General features: G+C 38.8%; 3 protein-coding genes and 1 long non-coding RNA gene across 6 annotated transcripts; 1 reads left to right on the top strand and 3 right to left on the bottom strand.

The window, feature by feature from the left end:
- Nucleotides 1-756: 756 nt before the first annotated feature.
- On the bottom strand, nucleotides 757-6,284 carry znf395b (zinc finger protein 395b). 2 transcript variants are annotated; one of them, XM_079475125.1, is made up of 10 exons: nucleotides 5,320-5,443; nucleotides 4,968-5,096; nucleotides 4,720-4,874; nucleotides 4,273-4,379; nucleotides 3,906-4,105; nucleotides 3,705-3,805; nucleotides 3,391-3,628; nucleotides 3,156-3,245; nucleotides 2,402-2,520; nucleotides 757-2,062 (listed from the first exon to the last, which is right to left on the bottom strand). In XM_079475125.1, exons 2-10 carry the CDS (start codon nucleotides 5,034-5,036, stop codon nucleotides 1,951-1,953), a joined length of 1,191 nt encoding a protein of 396 aa, XP_079331251.1. In that variant the 5' UTR covers nucleotides 5,037-5,096; nucleotides 5,320-5,443; the 3' UTR covers nucleotides 757-1,950. The 2 variants fall into 2 exon arrangements, with proteins under 2 accessions (XP_079331251.1, XP_079331252.1); XM_079475126.1 differs by lacking the exon at nucleotides 5,320-5,443 and adding an exon at nucleotides 6,144-6,284 and having other exon boundaries at nucleotides 770-2,062.
- A 374-nt stretch (nucleotides 6,285-6,658) lies between these two features.
- LOC306904310 lies at nucleotides 6,659-9,547 on the bottom strand. Of its 2 annotated transcripts, none has more exons than XR_013787621.1 (5): nucleotides 9,477-9,547; nucleotides 8,912-9,055; nucleotides 8,418-8,469; nucleotides 8,063-8,117; nucleotides 6,659-7,888 (listed from the first exon to the last, which is right to left on the bottom strand). It is a non-coding gene; the product is annotated as an uncharacterized lncRNA (long non-coding RNA). The 2 variants fall into 2 exon arrangements; XR_013787622.1 differs by having other exon boundaries at nucleotides 8,912-8,982; nucleotides 9,477-9,539.
- A 1,563-nt stretch (nucleotides 9,548-11,110) lies between these two features.
- paqr8 (progestin and adipoQ receptor family member VIII) lies at nucleotides 11,111-11,974 on the bottom strand (the record flags this gene model as incomplete). The annotated part of the gene is given in 7 exon segments (XM_079474562.1): nucleotides 11,111-11,233; nucleotides 11,236-11,274; nucleotides 11,277-11,303; nucleotides 11,307-11,495; nucleotides 11,498-11,552; nucleotides 11,554-11,818; nucleotides 11,962-11,974. Coding segments are annotated over 7 exon segments (711 nt in total).
- A 1,420-nt stretch (nucleotides 11,975-13,394) lies between these two features.
- Nucleotides 13,395-18,902, top strand: mcm3 (minichromosome maintenance complex component 3). The gene is made up of 17 exons (XM_079474069.1): nucleotides 13,395-13,555; nucleotides 13,731-13,843; nucleotides 13,966-14,174; nucleotides 14,252-14,382; nucleotides 14,471-14,709; nucleotides 14,887-14,995; nucleotides 15,241-15,394; nucleotides 15,503-15,634; nucleotides 15,745-15,953; nucleotides 16,040-16,214; nucleotides 16,330-16,453; nucleotides 16,663-16,813; nucleotides 16,893-17,033; nucleotides 17,426-17,532; nucleotides 17,719-17,804; nucleotides 17,909-17,993; nucleotides 18,113-18,902. Exons 1-17 carry the CDS (start codon nucleotides 13,481-13,483, stop codon nucleotides 18,309-18,311), a joined length of 2,439 nt encoding a protein of 812 aa, XP_079330195.1. The 5' UTR covers nucleotides 13,395-13,480; the 3' UTR covers nucleotides 18,312-18,902.
- Nucleotides 18,903-20,657: the final 1,755 nt, after the last annotated feature.

Genomic DNA, 20,657 nt, shown 5'->3' with positions numbered 1-20,657 from the left:
GTGTTTAACCGAACAAAGAAATGTATATAACAACCTGAGGTTGAGTAAATGATGAAATAAAAATTTTGGGGTGAACTATCCATATAAATTCAAATTTATTTTACAGAAAGGAATAGTTGCAATATGAAGAATAAATATTCTTCAGATGTTTAAAGGGATACCCAAAAAATGAAAATTCTGTCATTTACTCACCTTCAAGTTGTCACCTTCAAAACTTTTATTTGTTCTAGTTAATACCATAATAGGAAAAAATACAATGTTAGTCAAAAGTGCCCCAGAACTGTTTGCTGTCCTACATTCTTCAAAATGTCGTTGTTCGTGTTCAACAGAATAAAACCAAAAAGATAAAGTAATTTTTCCTACTTTGGAAGTCAATGGGGTGCAAGATCTTTTGGTTATAAGAATGCTTTCAAATATCTTTCTCTGTGTTTGTCAGAACAACGAAATGTATACAGATTTGGAACAACTTGAAGGTGAGCAAATGATGACGGAATTTTCATTTTTGTGTGAAGTATTCCTTAAAGCATTAGCAGGCCACTGCTGCCCCCTAGAGCTAACAACTCGAAATTATGGTTGAAAGCTGCTGATTAAAAACACACAGAGGGTCCCTACTACCCTGCGTAATGGTAACGGTGGACAGAGAAAGTGTTCAGGAAACTTGTTATAAAACAGTTTTTATGTTTTACTTATTTCTTTTGCAAATAATGCATTAACAGGTCCATGCCAATTATTAGGCAAGGCTGGCAATGAGAATGTCTATATCAAGTTTGCACTCATGTTACGTGTCTGTTTATTTATGCATGGACATCTTAAACGAATAATGATAAAATCATCACAGTGTTTGATAAATTCTCACTAAATTAACAGTCACTGGTTAATGTCAAGGTACATTGTTTATTGTTATTCATTTTCAAACCCACGAACATGCTAAGAATGGGCAGACAGTGTAAGTGTTCTTTACAGTATTCCTGGTATAAATATAAGATTTTATTTGGGTAGATGTTTTTTGCTTTGTGAGTAGTTTCAGACACTCTGCAAACATATCTGGAAAGTTAACTTTTCTTTAATTATTTTCACTTGTACATGAAATGCACACAAAAAAGCCAATAAAATAATTTTACGATTGTTCTTGAAATTTGTCATGTACAAACGACAAGCTTTTGAAATTTGCATATTTTTAGTATAGTGTTAGGCTGTCAAAACCTTTAGATGTTCCTTTGGGTAAAATCCAGTTTTGTACAAATACGACCTCAACACTGTTTGGAAGGATGTCAGGTAAAATACTAAAAGAACCAGGCCAAACTGTTCTCACAGCAGTATTCAGTCAAACTCCCTTTTACTCCGCTTTGCAATAGCACTTTGGTATACCATCAAAAGAGTATAGCTGCACTTGTATCTCCATCAAACAACATCTGGCACATCATCTTTCACTCAACATAATTTTAGCTTTATATCTGGCAGTTTAGATTTATAAGAAAGGACTACGGCAAACCCTGCAGAACGTAAAGTTGTGACTAAATTCTGTGTAAATACATAGAAAAAAAAAGACGATACATGGCATTACACTGTAACAGTAACAGTGTGATTTTCAGGCTGACAAAACGGCAATAGAAAAACATCATGAAATTGTTCAAAGCAACACATTATCCACAGTATACAAAAATCATCGATCACTTAAACATGAAGTGCAAGACTGGGCTAGAAAACCCTGAATAACACTTTAGGTACAGGGGTACACTTTAGTCTCATAAGAGGGCGAAATTCAATCTGATTCTACTACTCCACACATTATCAACATCTAGTACCAGCGTTCAATTTGTGGGAAAACATGACAAAAAACTGTGGTAGGATAACAAAAAGGTAGAAAAGTGAAACGAGGGATCCTCTACAGTGCAGGAAGTAGCTGGAAAAAGAAAGCAGAGATTCTTTCGCATCTCCTTAAGTTTTTTTTTAATCCGGGAAGCGCTGGCAGGCTTTCTTCCAGCGGCAGGCAGTGCACCATTGGTCCCTGCGCTCCACACCATACACTTTTCGGCACTTCTTGGCCTCACTGCGGCCCTTTCTTAGAATGCACAAAACATACACTAAAATTAACAATGGGCACTATTAAAAATTACTTTTTTTAGTGTAATCTAATGTTAACAGTTGCCTGACTACTTTACTACATTTCAATGTTTAATTAAACTATAACGTTTGTTACAATTATTACATAAACAATCGTTTAGCAGACACTTTTATGAATATTAAATTCAGTTTTAACATAGATGTTATCACATAAAGCCTGTTTAAGGCTATATACCCTAACTATTTCTACTTAAATTAAAACAAAAATATTCATTTAAAGCACTTGATTTTGACAGTGTTTATGAGGTTCACTCAACAACTAACGGTGTAATAATACCTGAAAGAACAGTGCCCTCTAGAGGGAGATGCACTCATAGTCTGTGATCTGGTGGGGGCGCTGTTTCGCTGCAGCCACTGCTCTCCGACACTCAACGACCGGCTGCGAGATACTGCCATCTATAACAACAACGTCAATTTAATTTTGCTTTAACACTTTCACAGTATCTTTGTTTCAGTTACTCTCTGTTAAAGACAGAGTCTCATGAAGTAAAGTGCCATTAACCGTGTCTGAATATCTGAGGCTGCAGACCTTTGCATGACAAACGGGAAGAGAAGAAATGCTTAAGTAAATAAAATGTGAACAAAAGGGACTGTTCGTCCGTAGCCAGAATTTCGAAATAAACAGGGCCGTGAACTTTTAAAAAGGAGGACAAAGCATTTCATTCATTGTTGTCATCCTGTTGATAAGTGCTGAGGCAGCTCGTGGGCATCTCATGTGACTAAATGAAGAATCGCATTCGCTATTCACTGGTAAATCCCACTTTTGCTGTTAATGCTATGCTTAATAATTTAGCATATTATTGAGCCTATATACTTACATATAAATACATTCACCACGCGTTACAAATAAACAATGTGTGGGTTGCCAGATGATGCCAAATATAATTGTGGGTTAAAGGAAAACCAGTGAAAACCACTGATCTAAATTATTTCCGCATGACTATAAAAACAAACAAGGTCAAGGCCTCAAACACTCAGGATACAAAAAGTCACTTCAAGGTAAACATTTGCTTTTAAAGAGACAGACCAACCTGAGGTTTTTGCTGGACATCACCTGGCAAGGTCCAACTACATAAGGTGGGAGAGCCAGGAGAAACCGTCACTTGAATGGGTACACAGGCCTGCCGGAAAGAACACGGCCAGAGTTTTACAAAAAAGTGAATTAAGAATGACTCAGAAAGTCATCTCTATCACATTTTCTGTAATAAAAAACCCATTAGGATCCCGGAGATTTAAAACAAATGAAAGCAGAATTAAATCCTTCACCTGATAGAGATGTTCAGTGTGAATCTGCCACACGCTGCTCGGAGCTGATTGGCTGAGAGGACTTGACTGGACCGCATCTTGGCATCCTGGGGTGGTTTGACTTTGCGTGGAACTACAAGAAGTCCAGGTCCCACTGGAGAACGATGGAGCAGGAGATGGAGGTGCACTCTCCTCATCTTCAGAAGATACCTCTGTGTAGTAGAAGTCTTCTTCTCTGTGAGACTGCTCTGAGCCCCCACTATTTCAGACAAAGAAATGTTATTGTTGCTTTTTGCAGTTCAGCAGTTATTTCAGCAGTTATAGGACAAACTCACCCCAAGTGAAGAATCCGAATGTGCCGTTTCATTCCAAACCGTGATGTCAACACTTTCTCACAGCCAGGCCACAGACACCTGTATGCTCCCCTGCTCAAGGTCTGAAAGAAAGAAAGTGACTCAAAGACATGTATTTGAAAAGCTTTCAAATCTTTCCCACTCACCCTCAGGTTAAGAAACCTGACTGTTCTGTCATTTCACCTTGCAACTTCTGGCCTCCAGCTCCTCGCATGCGGTTTGGTCCATTTCCATGTGCAATCCCTCATCTGTCGGTTGGCTCAGGCGTCTGTCCATCTCAGTCACTGATGGGGAAGGGGCAGGGCTTACACTGCCATGGTCCCAGCTCCAGTATCCACTGCTGCCACTATCAGACAGCTCACCTCCGCAACACTCCATGTCCCCTTTGCAAGGACAAAGGTATTACATTTTTTTATATGTATATAAATGGGAAGAAGCCACATGTAGTGCCACTGTTGTAACAAGATTTTATTATAAAATATATAAAAAAAATGAAAACAAAGTTTTCTCTTTGTTTGACAGGATCTATCTTTAAAAGACAGCAGCCCACCTGGCAGGAGATCCCGCTGTGGGGGGCTTTGGACCACTGGACTGCCGGAAAGACTTGTCAGCACCATTGCAGCCATGATCTCATCCATCTCTACTGATTCAGGACTCCTGAGAAATGACAATGAGCTGCTTTTATAAACACTTCATTACATAACACTTCAATTTAGATAAATATATTAAAGGCACTACAAACCACAAAAGACATACAAAAACATACTTAATTAAACATCTGTCAAATGAAAACAATTTCTGTAGTCATGATACCTGAGGTATCAGCCCAAATGAGAACTTTTGATCGATTCTTTCCTTTATATTCTAATATTTAGGCTCCTAGAAATTGCTGACAAAATGGACTATTTACGTCAAAATATGACTCGTCAACATCATATATTATGCTTAGGTTTGGTACAAAAGCAAGCAAGCTAAATTTTAAGATCTCTGGGGTCACCTGTAGGTGGGTAGGTCCACACCGGAAGACCGTGGGAAGGTATGAAGGTTTGTTTGCTGTGTGTTGGCATCAACAGGCCAATCGATTCTTTGCCCTGTATTCAGCTTTTTCTGTCCACTCACCCGCTCTCTCTGCCCGGGGGACTGCGTGTAGATCTGTGAGGATGGGCAGCATTAATATAGACTTTAAGTTTGAACACACTATCCTTAAATATGAAGAAACGTCCTATACATTACTGTAATACATACCAATGCATCCTGCCTTTCTGTGCCCGTCTGTTCCACATCCAGTCCTGGACTAGATCTCACAGCTGCCATTCTGCACCCTCTCCAAGTGAGCTAGGCTAAACAGCCGGCTTTGGCTCTCCGCACAAAAAGCTGGAAACATGGGAACGCATTTTTAGACACATTTCGTTTACAGTGCGCTTTTAAAGCAGAAGGCTAATGATAACACAAGACTCTTCGGTAGCACCACGAGGCAAAAATAAATAAATAAATGTACAAACAGCTGTGTTTATAAAAGCAAAGCAATACGGCACTTTAAACACAAAATGAATGGGTCAGATATAGACCACGCAACGTTATGTAAGATAAATAATACCTTAAATCAAATGCACTCGACAGCCTTAGGACAAAAAGCGTGTTTGGATATTTCACTTTGCCTTTACTATTTTTTTTAAGGCAACACACCCCCTGACTATCAGCCTCTTAGATACGGCAACTCTGGGTTTGGGAAGTGAAATCATGGAGAAATCAAAACCCCGGTACGGCATTCGGAATGAATTACAGAGCTTGTCCATGTAACCTGTCTCTAAAAAATAGACTTAAACATTAAATCTGTAGAAAATATATTTGTTCTTAAATTTTCTTTTGTTTATACGTTTGATTTATATTTTTCGCCTAATAATTGTGATTGCATTGGAACATATACACATGAATGTGCCATTAATCCAGATCCATATTTTGCACAAGACGCTCATGTTTGGCTTCCACACAGCAAAAAACAACCTGACGATCGGGGGCGGATACTGTGCGCTGATTGGCTAAATCGCTGCCCTACATGACACACCCTCGCCGAGCAACGTGTTTGTGCACGAGTTTCAGCTCAAGCGCCGTTAATGAACATACATAATCTGGCAGGTATAACAACAACCACTTGTAGTAAAATAAAACAATTTGTGCGAATCATTTCCGAGCATGCATGCACAAAATGTCAATAAATGAGATGCATAAGTGCACAGAACTATAACAAATTATTTTACGCAGCAAAACAGATTCACGGTAGCATCTTAACAGCTCACAAAACACCGGCTACACGACCACACAGGAAAAAGTATCTAAAAAACGTAATAACGACTAAATATACGTTTCCCTCAGTTTTCACCATAGCATCTCGAGAAAGCCAAACCGTTTTATGAATTTTACCTGAAATGTTTTCGCAGGGAGAGATGCCGCTGCCTGCTGCTCAAACGCGCTCCTTTGCCGTCATTCAGGGGGCTGTACGTCGTGCTTACGCAATTTACGTGCCATCATATTGCTCGGCTATGCCATGACAGCTTCTTGCTTACTGCAACGCATCATACGCTGGTTTTTATGGCTTAATGTTGCGTATATGGCTTACTATCATGTGTATTTGTTATTCTTGTGTAAAGACAGTCGCTAATTTTGCACTTTTTTGGTATTTTTACATTCGTTAACCGTGTGAGGTTTTCGTGCATTCACCGCATTTGTATTTGTTTATGGTAATGAAGTGCTCCATTCTCCCACTTTAATATGTAACCAACACGCATCGATTTATAAAAATACACATATACATATAAGGCATCGATGCATTCGGGATGTTGTTTTGAAGTACCTGCATCTATCATAATGTTGTTCCATCCTTTTTGTTTTTATTTGGAAAAATTTGTTCCGTATTTGGAATCCATTCACACACATTTGTGTCAGTATTTTTTTATTAAATATACTGTTTAGACATTTTGCAAAGCTGTCCATATATAACCTTTTACAATTTCCTAAATATTCAGCATTGTTTATGCAAACAGATATTTGGAAGAAAACGTGCCTAATGTCGGGGGATTATAAGCTTCCTTCTGTCAGCCGCCGACGGACTTCATCCTCCAAAGGGGATTTTAGGTCTTGACAGCACAAGCATGTTGGGTTTTGAATCTAGTCTCGAGGCATTGCGTCATGTGACTCGCATTGACCTACAATAACCCTGCCGTGCCTGGCTTTATTAATACCGTTTTATGTTAGAACTGATACCATTTATAAGGCTGGAGGTTATGTAACAGCATGACAGTTTTAGAGGTTACAATGCATGGTGTACGTTTTTATGCTTGTAAAATGTAAATAAACAGAACATGAACCATATAAAACATAAATATAAATGTATTATTTTATAATTCATATACTTAGGCTACATGTTATGTTACAGCATGATCTGCTGGCAATAATGTATTAATATGTTAATGTTAATATATAAAAAATATTATTATGCATGTTAGTTTATTTTTAATGCTTGATGTGAATAATTACAAATCCACAGTATGATGAATCATGAAAAACAGCATGATACTAAAAATGTTTATCTGGAATGGGAGGGACAGCTTCAGCCATATCAATAATTTCATCCACAGCATAAAAAGTGTTCATCACAGCTTCTGTGTTTTGCAGATTTTTGGTTTTCCAGTTCACTGTGGCATAAACAGCTGTCGGTTCTGTACAAGTCAAAAATTGGTCACTCAGAACGAGAGGCTGCTCCATTTCCCTATTGTTTACCGGGTTGATGAGGGCTGTGTCTGAGTGATTAACATCAAGCTCCACCAGCTTTGGTATTATTGGGGAGGGTCTCTCACTATCCCCTTCAGCTCTGTCGGACAGACGCAGTGTCGGAGGCTCACTGATATAATCATAAGGATTTTCCTCATTTAATTCAGTGTCCAGGAGCGAGTATGTATGATCAGTTAGATCCTGGGTAGTTGGTATACATTCATCACTGCAGGAAAATATATTCCCACATTCCTGGCGATGAAATGAAGGCATATTTCTCAGAGGCTCTATGTGAGCAGTGGGATACGACGGAAGAGAAGGAAGTGGTAGCGGTTTAACACACTGTGGACTTGAGGTTCCCATAGAAACTGCAGGAATTTGACAAGGGGTAGAAGTGCCTGGTTGAAATGTGCATATGTTTGACATTCATGAGGAGGAGATCAGAACAGTAAGAAAAATAATAGGACAATATTACCATATCAACACATTAATGTACTGTCACCTTGTGGATGCATATTAAGATAATTCTGAAATAAACAAGATATAAAGAGCAATGTCAAGGTTATACCAACCATGTTCAAGCCTGTTTAGATTTCTGCCAAACTGCTCAGTAACCTCAGGTGCTTTCTGCAAGGGTAAGAGGACATCTACTTGTGTTTGGCAGTTTTCTTTTACCTTATTCCACTTCATATCACATTTACATTCGTTATTTAGTTGTTCTCCATTTCCTTTTGAAAATTATATCCAACGACTCTAAAATACTAATTCTCTTGCTAATTTGATGCAATTCACAACATTTTATTTTTATGGCTTAGCAATGCATGTGAAATCTCAAAAGGTCTCAAAGCAGAAAATAATCTTCCTCTGGAAATTGTACAGAATATACTTTATATACATTCTAAGTGGTGTTTTGCGTGAGTCTCTTACGTTTTCTGGAAACGGAAGATTCTTCTTCTCGTTTCTGTACAAATGCATGTCACTGTCATGCATAAAAAGGAAGTCGGTTAGACTGCTGGAAATATTTCGGATGCAACCCCATACATTCTGTTCATGCTGTACTTTGCATAATATTTAGCAAATGTTATCACTCAGCTGTTTTTATATGTTGACAAACAGGTCTCTTCACCTCTAACAGTAAAACAAACATTTTAAATAGCTTTTCACATTGTGACTTAGACATGTGCGCTACAAGTACATCTTCCCATAGGTTCCCTTGATCTAAACCTGCCAAAGCACATTCCATTGTAATCGTCCATTGAATTTACTCAGCATTCTACTAGTGTAAAATATGCATTTTATTCACACCCTTATCCGGGGTGTGTTTTGAATGAGCAAATCATGAGATAATAGTTAGATTTGGATTGTTGCATGAAAGCCATAATCTCAAATTAAATTGAAAACAAAAAGAATAAATGACGTACCTGTAACAGCCCGCACAAAGACTGTGGAGTGTAACATATATGATGAAGAAGAGGGCTGACACAATGCTTATCTGTAGGGAGAACGTACATCCTGATAACCAAACTATGCTCTCTTCAACAGGTGCCATTCAGTATCTCTAATGGCTGTAATGTCACATTAATAAAAGGAATCACTGCATGAAAGCAAATATATCACACACTTGCATTAGGCTACATATATGGACACTGCTCTAAATAATAAAAGCACATAATGTGTGATCATCACATATGACGACTACAAAGGTGAGTACTTGAATTCAATGTCACACCTGTCTTTTATGTTAACACAGACAGGTTTAACTATAACAAACATTAAAACATTTAACTTGAATATACATACAAATACATGAAAAATACTACAAAGCAGTTTATGTACATGATTATGAACACAAATGAGAATAATTCGTGAAAAGTGAGCCACAATCACTGAGTATATCATTGTCTTTGTGGATACTATATCAGGAAAAAAAACTGCTTTCGGTCTTACTTTAACCACGAATAAGTGTAAAAGACACAGTTCCCTTACCTATTCCCTCAGATAAACGATCGTAGTTCACATGTCATCATGTTGCCCGTACTGTGTGAAAGTGTCAGGGCAGAAACAACACAGATGTTTGAGACAACTTCCTCATTCTGCATTCCACTCCGTTGTGTTCATCATTGTATTCTTAAATTCACGTCACTTGCCCTTTATATTTACATGGTTTTTAAAGGAAATATTAAAGGATGAGTTTTAAAGTGCAACTCGGATTGGACTTGAGCTCTATCGTTTTAAACGATTTTTAAATAAATCAAACTATTGACAGTGTTGAAATAGAGCTTTGCTGCCCCCTCGTGTGGAACGGAGATATTACAGAGACCCAGGGGCTCCAACAGACAACAACAACACTTGTTTTATTAAGTTTGTTAATTATAATTACTAATTACACGAGGCATAACAACTTGGAATGGAAGAAACACATTTACGTTAATTTCAGAATAAATTAATTTCACAGCATGCGCACAAGCTGTTTTCACAAAAGCAATACCTGATGATCCATGTTATCCCAGAATTATTTAACAATTTGCTTGTGCAATGAAGACTTTACTGCAAACCATTTGAACATCTGACATTAAAAATTCACTTAATATGAATGGTAACACTTTTATTATCGCACTATTTTATTTGAACATATTTAACATTAAAATTGTGCCTCATGTACCTTTATAAGTAGGGACTAAACTTTCTACTCCTTTGAGGTAGAAATGATTGATTTGCTAAATAAAATACATTTGCAGGTACATACATTTCAAAACGTTATTTATAAGAACCGACAACAAGATATATATGTACGAAAGTTTTGTTTAGACCAGTAGTTGGTATTTTTGAAGAGAGTAGAGCATGTCCCTGAGCAAATAGGAGTGGATCTGTTCCTGAACCACAACACCAATTCCTGTAAAACAAATCTGCTGGCATTAGAATTAAAGCATACAAAATAAAAGTAATTTCTTTGTTCTCCACATCACCCCATCGCTCTAAAGACTATTGATGTTTGGATCAAATCCAGCTTTCCTCCTTAACTTGAATGTTTCTGGCATACTGTCCAGGACTCCAAACAGTTTTCAAGTAAACAGGCCAGTTATGCAAACTCATAGTATTGAATCTCAAAGGAATGTTGGCAAAGTGGTAAAACATCCTGACCTTTGAAGGCCTTTGTGGAAAAACCTAAAACAACATTTTATTTTTATGGTTTAGCAATGCATGTGAAATCTCAAAAGGTCTCAAAGCAGAAAATAATCTTCCTCTGGAAATTGTACAGAATATACTTTATATACATTCTAAGTGGTGTTTTGCGTGAGTCTCTTACGTTTTCTGGAAACGGAAGATTCTTCTTCTCGCCTTTGTGGAAAAAGCCACTTACCATTAGTGCTCGGGTTTGGAAAAGTACACTTTGTTTACATTTTTAAATGCAATAGTTCCCTCATCATAATGGAATTATGCTGAGGGCACCAAAATGGCTAGCAGCGGCACTGGCCAGGAAGATGTGGAAGATCTGATGACCACGACCCACAATGTCCCTGTAAAGAAGCGCTCTGGAATAGGCCAAGAAAAAAACAGAGCTGCTAGAAAAAAAAACAGACTTGCAGAGTGTGAAACGTTAACGCTGGCTCATCCCAAGATCAGTTGGCTAGACTGTAAGCAACAGGGCTGATGTCTAATATGTATGCCAGGCTGGTGGGAACAATCTGACAGATCTTCCTGCAGAGTGGGTACGGATGTCTATAACAGAATTTGCCGAAGCACAGCAGCTAGCGCAAGACAGCCAGCGTTGCCCAACGGGCTCCGTCTCCATTTGAGCTCGGAACAATAAAATTAGTGGTCTAACGAACAGCCATATTGGTAAACCGCCACTCCGACGTAGTCCAGAAAGAAGAGGGAGTAATGAATCAGCTCAGAGTGCGACTGCAGCAGGTGGGCGGCCATGCTGCAGGTGAGGTAGGTAAGCGAGGACAACGTGTACAAAAAAAGAGGCAGAGAGGCCACCATGTCCACGCAAAGAATGAAAAGTGCAGTAGGACGACAGGGATTATAAGCAGGTGTGTCCACACATTGAACAACTCGCTGGAAGAGGCTAGAGAAGTAGTTCCTCCAGTCCTGATTGACAGGACGGTAGCCTGACAGGATAAAGGGCTTGCGGAACAGGCTGGGCACATCGGAGGCGAGCACGGTGGCCTGGGGTGAGGGAAGAGAGGGTAACCAGTTTGTCAGGTGTGGTAAATGACCCAGCTGCTGTATAGTCAATGTCAGTGCACCTAAACGACCCAAAACTCCACTTAACATGGTGAAACTCTCAATGGCAAAGGCAGCCAGTACAGGCTTTAAATATGCTGCAAAGAGAAGCAGAATAAAATGAGGGTGAGTGATATTTACAAAACAGTGTTGTGTGATTTATACATCAGCCGGACAAAGAGCCAGTTAAACCCTCTTAAGCGTGATAAGTTAATAACTGGCCGTGTTGCTTTGTGTTTACCAAGGACCGGCATTGTTCTTGCATATATTGCTCCATAGATACAGGACCAAACTAACAATCTCTCAGATCTACAACACTGAGAGACAATGTCTCTCCAAACATGGCTACATTGACAGCAGTTTGGGTATAGGTGTTTCGAACTGTTCTATGTAAATCCAGAATAGCTTCTGCATTCTCTGAATATCTACCTTAACCAAATCCATACATTTCAGGTTATGAAAAGTACATTTTCCTTCCTTTTTTGTATGTAATTTATAACTGTATATTCGTCATATATGCATGATATAGTTATGTGAAAGTGGAAATTATCATAACACACAAGAGCAAGAACTTCTGACACTGTACATACATTGATGCATTCAAGTCTTTCATTTAAATTATAAAAAGAAATGAACAAACAACTCCTTACCTTTTGAATGTAGCTCCTCTTCTCACATAACGTTTTTTAAATGGACTAAGTTACATGTCAACATAAAGATTAAATCAGTGTATAAAACGTACGCATTTTTACCCTCGGTAACTGTGGGTGTCAGTGTCAACTGAATGACCTGTTGTACCGGCCCTTCTTGAGTTTGGGCGGGGTTACACCACATTAACTATGTTGTAAGGGACTCAATCATCTGTCCAAATAGAGAGAGGTTAAGATTTTACCGTCATGTATTGTTTTATGCGATAATGCATTACTTCAATTATTAATTCAAAGGTAAATGTGCATTAGGACCCATTTTAAAATAAAATTATTCATTGTGAAATAAACAGGTATAAAATCAGCCAACAAGCAAATAGTAAAGTTGGACCAAAACATTACACTAAATACAAGAAAAGAATAAGCTACGAAACAAAAATGTCAAGCAATGACTCGTGACAGAGATCAGCCACTAGGTGAGCTTAAAGGCACGGATATTGATATTGAAATCTTAAAAAAGTGATTGCGCTGATGTGTGACGTGTCAAATGTTTTAGCCAGCCTGGTTATATATGTGTATATACCCGCAGTATTTATACGTTTCCTAAGTGCCGACATGTGTTTTAGAAGTGGAACTGTTTCTTTCTAGACCCAGCACCCGAGAGATTTATGCGCACTTGAAAAGCCTGATGTGCAGAGACGAAGGTTATGGAAAAAACGTATAAGTACAGACAAAAAACAGCAAACGCACGCATAAGATTTCAATTCGCTAATTAAAATAGACTGATAATTTAATCGTCTTATTTACTTTACTGCAACCATCATTTACTACCACAAAACAACTTCTTCCCTGTTCACGCATGCCCTGTACCGCTTCTTTTCGCGCGAAAAACTGTGAGGGGCTGGTCCAATGGTCACTAAACGTGAACTGTGATTGGGTGTCGCCATCTAACAACCAGAACGTAGTGACGCGAACCTATGTTTCTGCCAATCAGCGCTCGGATTCCACTCTGCGCAACGCAGACTGGCGCGAAAACGACACAACAGTGCTGCAGTCTGCACGAGGAGTTCTGCTAGTGGCACTTTCTTTACGTTTTTAAACAATAATAGAAAAATGGGCGCTGAAGTTGTAGACGATCACGAAATGAGGGAGGCTCAAAGGGATTACCTGGATTTTCTTGACGATGATGTAAGAATAACGAGTTTATTTTGCCATTATAAACTTTAAACTGTTGAAGCCGGCGCGTTACGATGTAACAAAGGCCCGCTCGATAAAAGTATTTGACCTTAACGTTGTATGTGTTTTATATGCGTTTATATCAAGTCCTGTTCGATGACCGCTGTGTGTTTACGTTTGTTTACAGCAAGATCAGGGTATTTACCAGAGTAAAGTACGAGATATGATCGGCGAGAACAGATCCAGACTCATTGTGAACATCAACGACCTGCGCCGCCGCAACGACAAGCGAGCAGCTAAGTACGAGTTCTCGCTTGTTAACCTTATTTTCTGTAACTCCGTGTCTTTATAACACACGCTAATATAACAGATAACGAAATGTTCAAATATGTGATTGTATTTTCATCGAAACAAACAAACAGGCTGTTAAGTAATGCATTTGAGGAGCTTCTGGCATTCCAGCGTGCCCTGAAAGATCTGGTGGCTTCAATAGATGCCACATATGCCAAACAGCACGAGGAGTTTTTCATTGGCCTGGAGGGAAGCTTCGGAAGTAAGCATGTCTCTCCTCGTACCCTGACCTCTCGCCTGCTGGGTAGCATGGTGTGTTTGGAGGGCATTGTCACCAAATGTAAGTTGCATCCATGCATTTCAAAAATCTTACATATTCAATGCAGAGTGTTATTGATTTTCTCTTTGTATTTACAGGTTCTTTGGTGCGTCCCAAGGTAGTCCGCAGCGTGCACTACTGCCCAGCTACTAAGAAGACTTTGGAACGCAAGTACACGGACTTGACTTCTCTGGATGCTTTTCCTTCAAGTGCCATCTATCCCACCAAGGTACCATATCCTGCTTGACTCATAAAACGTAGATTGTCAAAGATTGTGTTAAAATAGTTCTTCAATGAAATGTTTGTGCTGTATTCAGGATGAAGAGAATAATCCACTGGAGACAGAGTTTGGTCTGTCCATCTATAAGGATCACCAGACCATAACAGTGCAGGAGATGCCTGAGAAAGCCCCTGCGGGTCAGCTGCCTCGCTCCGTGGACATCATTCTGGACAACGACCTGGTGGATTCTATTAAACCAGGGGACCGGGTCCAGTTAATCGGCACCTACCGCTGCCTGCCTGGCAAAAAGGGCGGGTTCACATCAGGCACATTCAGGTATAGCTGGGTGTCCCTTTTGAACCATTTGTTTTGTTAAACTAGACGAATAGCTATTATTATCAGTCTTTTAAGCACCAAAAGGTTTATTTAATGTGAGATTTTATTTATGGTCGTGGAATCAGTACCGTTTCGTCGTTGCATTGAGTTAACTTCTGTTTCTGTGTTTTTGTTCAGGACTATTATGATCGCCTGTAATGTCAAACAGATGAGCAAAGAAGTCACACCCTACTTCTCTGCTGGTGATGTGGCCAAGATCAAGAACTTCTGCCGAACTCGTTCAAAGGTTTTATTCTTCTATTCATTTTAAATTGAAATTACATGCTGAGATATGCAACAATTACAGAGATATGCAACATATTTATTATTTCATTACTTTAAAACCACCTTCATTTAGTTAATTTAAATTAGCTTCATTTAGTTAATTTAAATTAGCAACTTGCATGCATGTACATAATACATAGAATAAATTAAAAGTTATTATGTCCATTTTTTTTAAAATTGTGATTATTTGTGTTTTTATCTTTTCAGAATTTGTTTGACCAGCTGGCTCGCTCCTTGGCCCCTAGTATTCATGGTCACGAGTACATAAAGAAGGCAATTCTGTGCATGCTTCTAGGAGGGGTGGAGAAGGTTTTGGAAAATGGCTCACGCATTAGAGGAGATATCAACGTGCTTCTTATAGGTATGCATGTGGTGAGACATATGACCCCATGTAATTAATGTGAAGATTTAATAATGTCATATTAATTTACCTATAGTTTGATTGTCATCATTGCCTCTTTTTTTTCAGGTGACCCCTCGGTGGCAAAATCTCAGCTGCTTCGATATGTCCTGCACACTGCTCCTCGTGCCATAACCACCACAGGCCGTGGCTCATCAGGTGTAGGTTTAACCGCGGCTGTCACCACAGACCAAGAGACAGGTATTGAGATTTAAACGAGTGTTCCGATTTGCTCACTTCACATACCTGACAAGATTTGTACGTGTTAAGCGCTTGCATTCAGTCATATCATCAGTCTGTTCGATTCTCAGGTGAACGGCGTCTAGAGGCCGGTGCCATGGTGCTGGGAGACCGAGGGGTGGTCTGCATCGATGAGTTTGATAAAATGTCAGATATGGATCGCACAGCTATTCATGAGGTCATGGAACAGGGTCGCGTCACCATCGCCAAGGCTGGCATTCATGCCCGGCTAAATGCCCGCTGTAGCGTCCTGGCAGCTGCCAACCCTGTGTATGGCCGGGTAAGTGTTGCTGTAAAAGTATATATTTACATGTTGGGGAGATATGTCTGTGTTTGTAATTTCTTTGTTACTCACTCTGTACGCAGTATGATCAGTACAAGACCCCAATGGAGAACATTGGTCTGCAGGACTCTCTGCTGTCTCGTTTCGATTTGCTCTTTATCGTGTTAGATCAGATGGACCCAGAGCAGGACCGTGAGATCTCTGACCATGTGCTGCGCATGCACCGCTACAGAGATCCCCGTGAGCAGGACGGAGATGGTATGTGCTAATGTATAGAAACAACATATAAATTATTTGACTTTTATATGTAATATAAAATAAGAAATGTAGTGTCACAAAATAATTTTTTGTAAGCAAATTTGTGTATGTTTAGCTTTAGCTCTTGGTGGTGCAGTGGATGCATTGGCCACTGAAGACCCTGATGCAGATCAGGAGGAAGAGGAGCTACAGGTGTATGAGAAGCACAATCCACTCCTTCATGGAAGCAGGAAAGCAAAGTATGAGAAATGCCCCCGGTTTTATTTGTTACAAAATCTAGGCTGAATTACACAATGTGGGGTTAGCTTTTTTGTACATAACTCATGCTTTAAAGCAATATAGTTTGTAGTAAGGATTTATTTCTGCTTTAAGATTGTAATTATAAAATTAAAAAAGCAAAACACAGTGGAACATCAAACCAAAGTTAAATGTTGTGTTTTCTTTTTAGGGACCGAGTGGTGAGTAAAGAGTTCATGAGGAAGTATATCCATGTTGCCAAGGCGATTTCTCCTGTCCTGACCCAAGAAGCAGCCAATCACATTGCAGAGGAGTACTCAAGACTGCGCAACCAGGACCAGATTGGCTCTGACATTGCACGGGTAAATACAGACAAAGTTTGTCTGAATGAAGTCTTAACATGAACTCTGGTTTGAGCTTTAATGTGTTCTTTCCTTCAAGACATCACCTGTCACCGCTAGGACACTGGAAACTTTGATTCGTCTCTCTACAGCTCATGCCAAAGCTCGGATGAGCAAAGCCGTGGAACTGCTGGACACAGAAGTTGCTGTGGAGCTTGTGCAGTTTGCTTATTTCAAGAAGGTACCTTTGTCTATCTAGCTAGTTAAAGGGATTGTTCGCTCTAAATGATACCAGTTTTGAATAACGTGAATAAATGTTTATGACTCTTTCTTCTGTGCAATGCAAAGATATGGAGCAATCCCTGTGGGTTTTTTTTGTCCATGCAATGCCAGGTCAATGGTGTCCAGTGTTGTTTGGTTATCAGTGTTCTTTAAAATATTTCTTGTGTTCTGCAGAAGAAAGTCATACACGTTTAGAACGACATGAAGATGAATTGTTCTTTCTAGGGATATTGTCACTTTAATATGTGGCTTATTGACTAATCCTAGACTTTTTAGCACTTCCAAAATGTTAATATCTGATTTAAATGCAATAAAAACATCCCAATAATATTTTCACTACTGTCTCATCAGGTTCTAGAGAAGGAACGCAAGCGCTCCAGGAATGCAGAGCAGGATGTGACTTCAGAGGAGGAAGAGGAGGATGAAGCACCAGAAACTCCCCGACAGCAAAGGAAAAGGTCTGACCTATTATACCTTGGTTTCTATGTAAAAAAAAGTTATTGCTGCTCAAATAAAACTGGTAACTGGTAAAGGTTACTTACAATGTCATGGACAAATGGGCCTCCTTATGTATGAGAGCACACGGCCCCCTACTGGCTGGCTGAGATAATTATATCGTCTAAACAATGTTCTTTGTCCTGTAGGAGGCGAAATACTCAGCGCAGACCATCTCAAGGCAGTGAAACATATGATCCCTATGACTTTAATACAGAGACTGACATACCAGAAAGTAAGCTAAACCTTTGTTTTTTTTCTTCTATATTAAGGAAAATACAAAAGTCTTGAATTCCAACTAAGTTGCAGTTTGATTAATATAAAATATTCTGTTTTCAGTTCAGTCCCCAGCTCCTGCAAGGGAGAGTGAGGAGCCGGTAGCCGCAGCTGATCAGAATGGACATACGGCGTTACCTGCCGACAGGTGGGAATTTTTACCTTCTGAGATTCCGTTGATATGTTAAACCGGAAACGTATTCTCTAGTAAGCGCTTCTGATTATTTTGAATACAGTAGGTCTGACATACTTATGTTTTTGTTTCAGGCTGAAGGTATTCAAATCCACTTTGTCAGACGTGTTCCACTCCGCTCACGCCCAGTCGATGGGCATGATCGCTCTGATGGAAGCCATCAACAAGAGCTGCCCATCATCATTCAGCGAAGCGGAGGTCCGTGCCGCCCTTAACACCATGCAGGATGACAACCAAGTTATGGTGGCTGATGACATCATCTTCCTCATTTAAATGTATATCCTTTTCTTGGGGATAACAAAAGACTTAAAGTTGAGGATTCGAATGAGGATCCATTTCAGAAGATTTGCAACATGCATGCAATGTCGTTTTTTGTATTTCATGTGTACATGCATACAAATGCATTTCCCCCCAAAAAAGGCTGCAGCACATTAGGTTTTTACAGTAATCTGTATTTGTTTTTGTAAACTTGCAGCTAAATGGATGTCCATTGTGTTGGTTTCAACATTACATTGTGTTCTTGATTATTTTACTTTTGTGCATAAATTTAATCTTTGTTGATTTTAAAAATAGGTTTAAAATAGTGTCTTTTTAACTTGTAAATATTGCTTTATTTTTCAAGCAAAGATTTAATTGAGATGCCTGGAAAAGTATGTTGTTAAAATAATCTTTATCAGTGTATGTTATAATGGAGTTGTTCTGTTTAGTGGTGCCATGAGGTTTGTCTCCATGCCTCAAACCTGTTTGTTTATTGGCCTGATAAGTCTCATTTATCAATGTTTATCAAAACATTTGCCCATTATGATATGTATACAAAAAGGATTTGTATAAAATGTCTCAATAAAAATTTACAATTTTGTTTTGAAAAAGCTTTGTTTTCTCTTTTTACTCAAAGTAGTCATCCCCAAAATAAAAAAAACTAATTTACTCACCCTCCTGACATTTTTAACCTGTATGGCTCTCTTTTGAAAAACACAAAATATACTTTGAAGAATGTTGGTCTCATTGACTTACATTGGTTTTGTGGCCGTACAATAGAAGTGTATCGTGAGAAACCTTTGGCTAACATTCTTTGTTATTTTGGTTTTGCAGAAGAAAGAAAATTATAATCATCAAGAGAATGAGTAAATGATGGAATAATTTAGTTGAGAGGTGAACTTCATTAATAAATAAAAATTGTGTTGCTTGCGTAACACCAGAAAGCCGCATAACCTCAATGAATTCTTGGTTCACACATTCTTAATCATCATCGCTGCTGTTTAGCCTCATTGCTCTTTCAGGATAGTTTTGGCAGTATCTGTCTTCTCAGTAAGACTGACTCCTCTCAAGGATGCCATTGATGTAGCAAATCTTTTTTTAAACCTGGCGTGCTCATATAGCTATATGCTTAAGAATTTGCATTCGCTAAAATGTTGCTTGTGCATTCCAGCTCTTCGAAGAAGTTCTTTTTGGAACATGTATAGAATGTGTCCTAGAGGTTCATGATGTTCATTTAGGTATGTTTTCTATTAACCATATCCACTCCCTGGTCAAAAGATTTCCTTCTATTAACATTTAGTTAGATTGTTTTGCTTTGATTAAAGTTTAAAGGTTGTTTTGACAAACTTATGCAGCATTTCCATCCAGAGTTGTATTCATATTTTGCCAAAGGTTTATTGTAGTGTATCATCTTTTCCACACCCGCGCGATACGGGATCTGCCAACAAGATTAAGAAAAAGACACATTATTTCCGGATGAAGCATGTATTGATCGTGGCAATACAATTATCGGCTTTTATTTCAATTTAAAACTGAGACTTTTTGGGCCAGTCAAAAATGATGATACTGCTTTAGAGATCTGCAAGTCAGTGTTTAAGTCAGTAGCCTACTGCAACAGCACTAGTTCTCAGACTATCCAACCTTTAACATACTATTGAGTTCCCATATGCGCTTGTTAAATCACTTCTAAGAATGACTCTCAGGAGATGTTATCATATGCTTGTGGTTGTGCTTCGGGTTGGCTGTTGGTACTTGCAGTTTTACAAAAACTAAATCAGCACTTTAGTGACCTGAATTGAGTATGGTGGGGGAGTACAAGAACCTTGTGTGTCTGAACCCACAAACAAAAACTCAACATATGAGTGACTTTGCAACTAAAGTTATGCAGTGCTAAATTGACAAATTCATAAAGCAAAACAACAGCACAATCATTGATTTCATTAAAAAAACATATGTTTACTTTAAATAAAAGCATCTGCCAAATCCATGTATCTAAATGACAAAAGAAAATGTCTGTCAAACTAGGGGCATGTGAAGTTCTTATATTATCATATGGGTCACTTTGAAAACCAGACAGAACAAGCACCTCATACATATTTGACACATCCTGTAAAAGCTGTTGACCCACATAAAGTGCACCTCTGTTTTACCAGAGTAGAAATTTATTTGCACAAAGGTCAACCTGTCTGGGATGAGTTTCAATGTTTATAGATGAGTATGTAATGACTACTTGCTTCAAATGGATCTCTTTTTATCTACGTCAAGATCAGAGAGTCCACCAACCAATTAAACCAAAAGCAGTAGATGCATGGCTCTCAAATACTTGCGTGGGCAGTTAATGCTTCAGACAAGCTCAAAAAG

This window comes from Barbatula barbatula (assembly GCF_947034865.1).
Source record: "Barbatula barbatula genome assembly, chromosome: 15".
Classification (NCBI taxonomy): domain Eukaryota; kingdom Metazoa; phylum Chordata; class Actinopteri; order Cypriniformes; family Nemacheilidae; genus Barbatula; species Barbatula barbatula.
The sequence above is the reverse complement of the archived record's forward strand: the minus strand, read 5'-3'. Positions and strand labels throughout refer to the sequence as shown.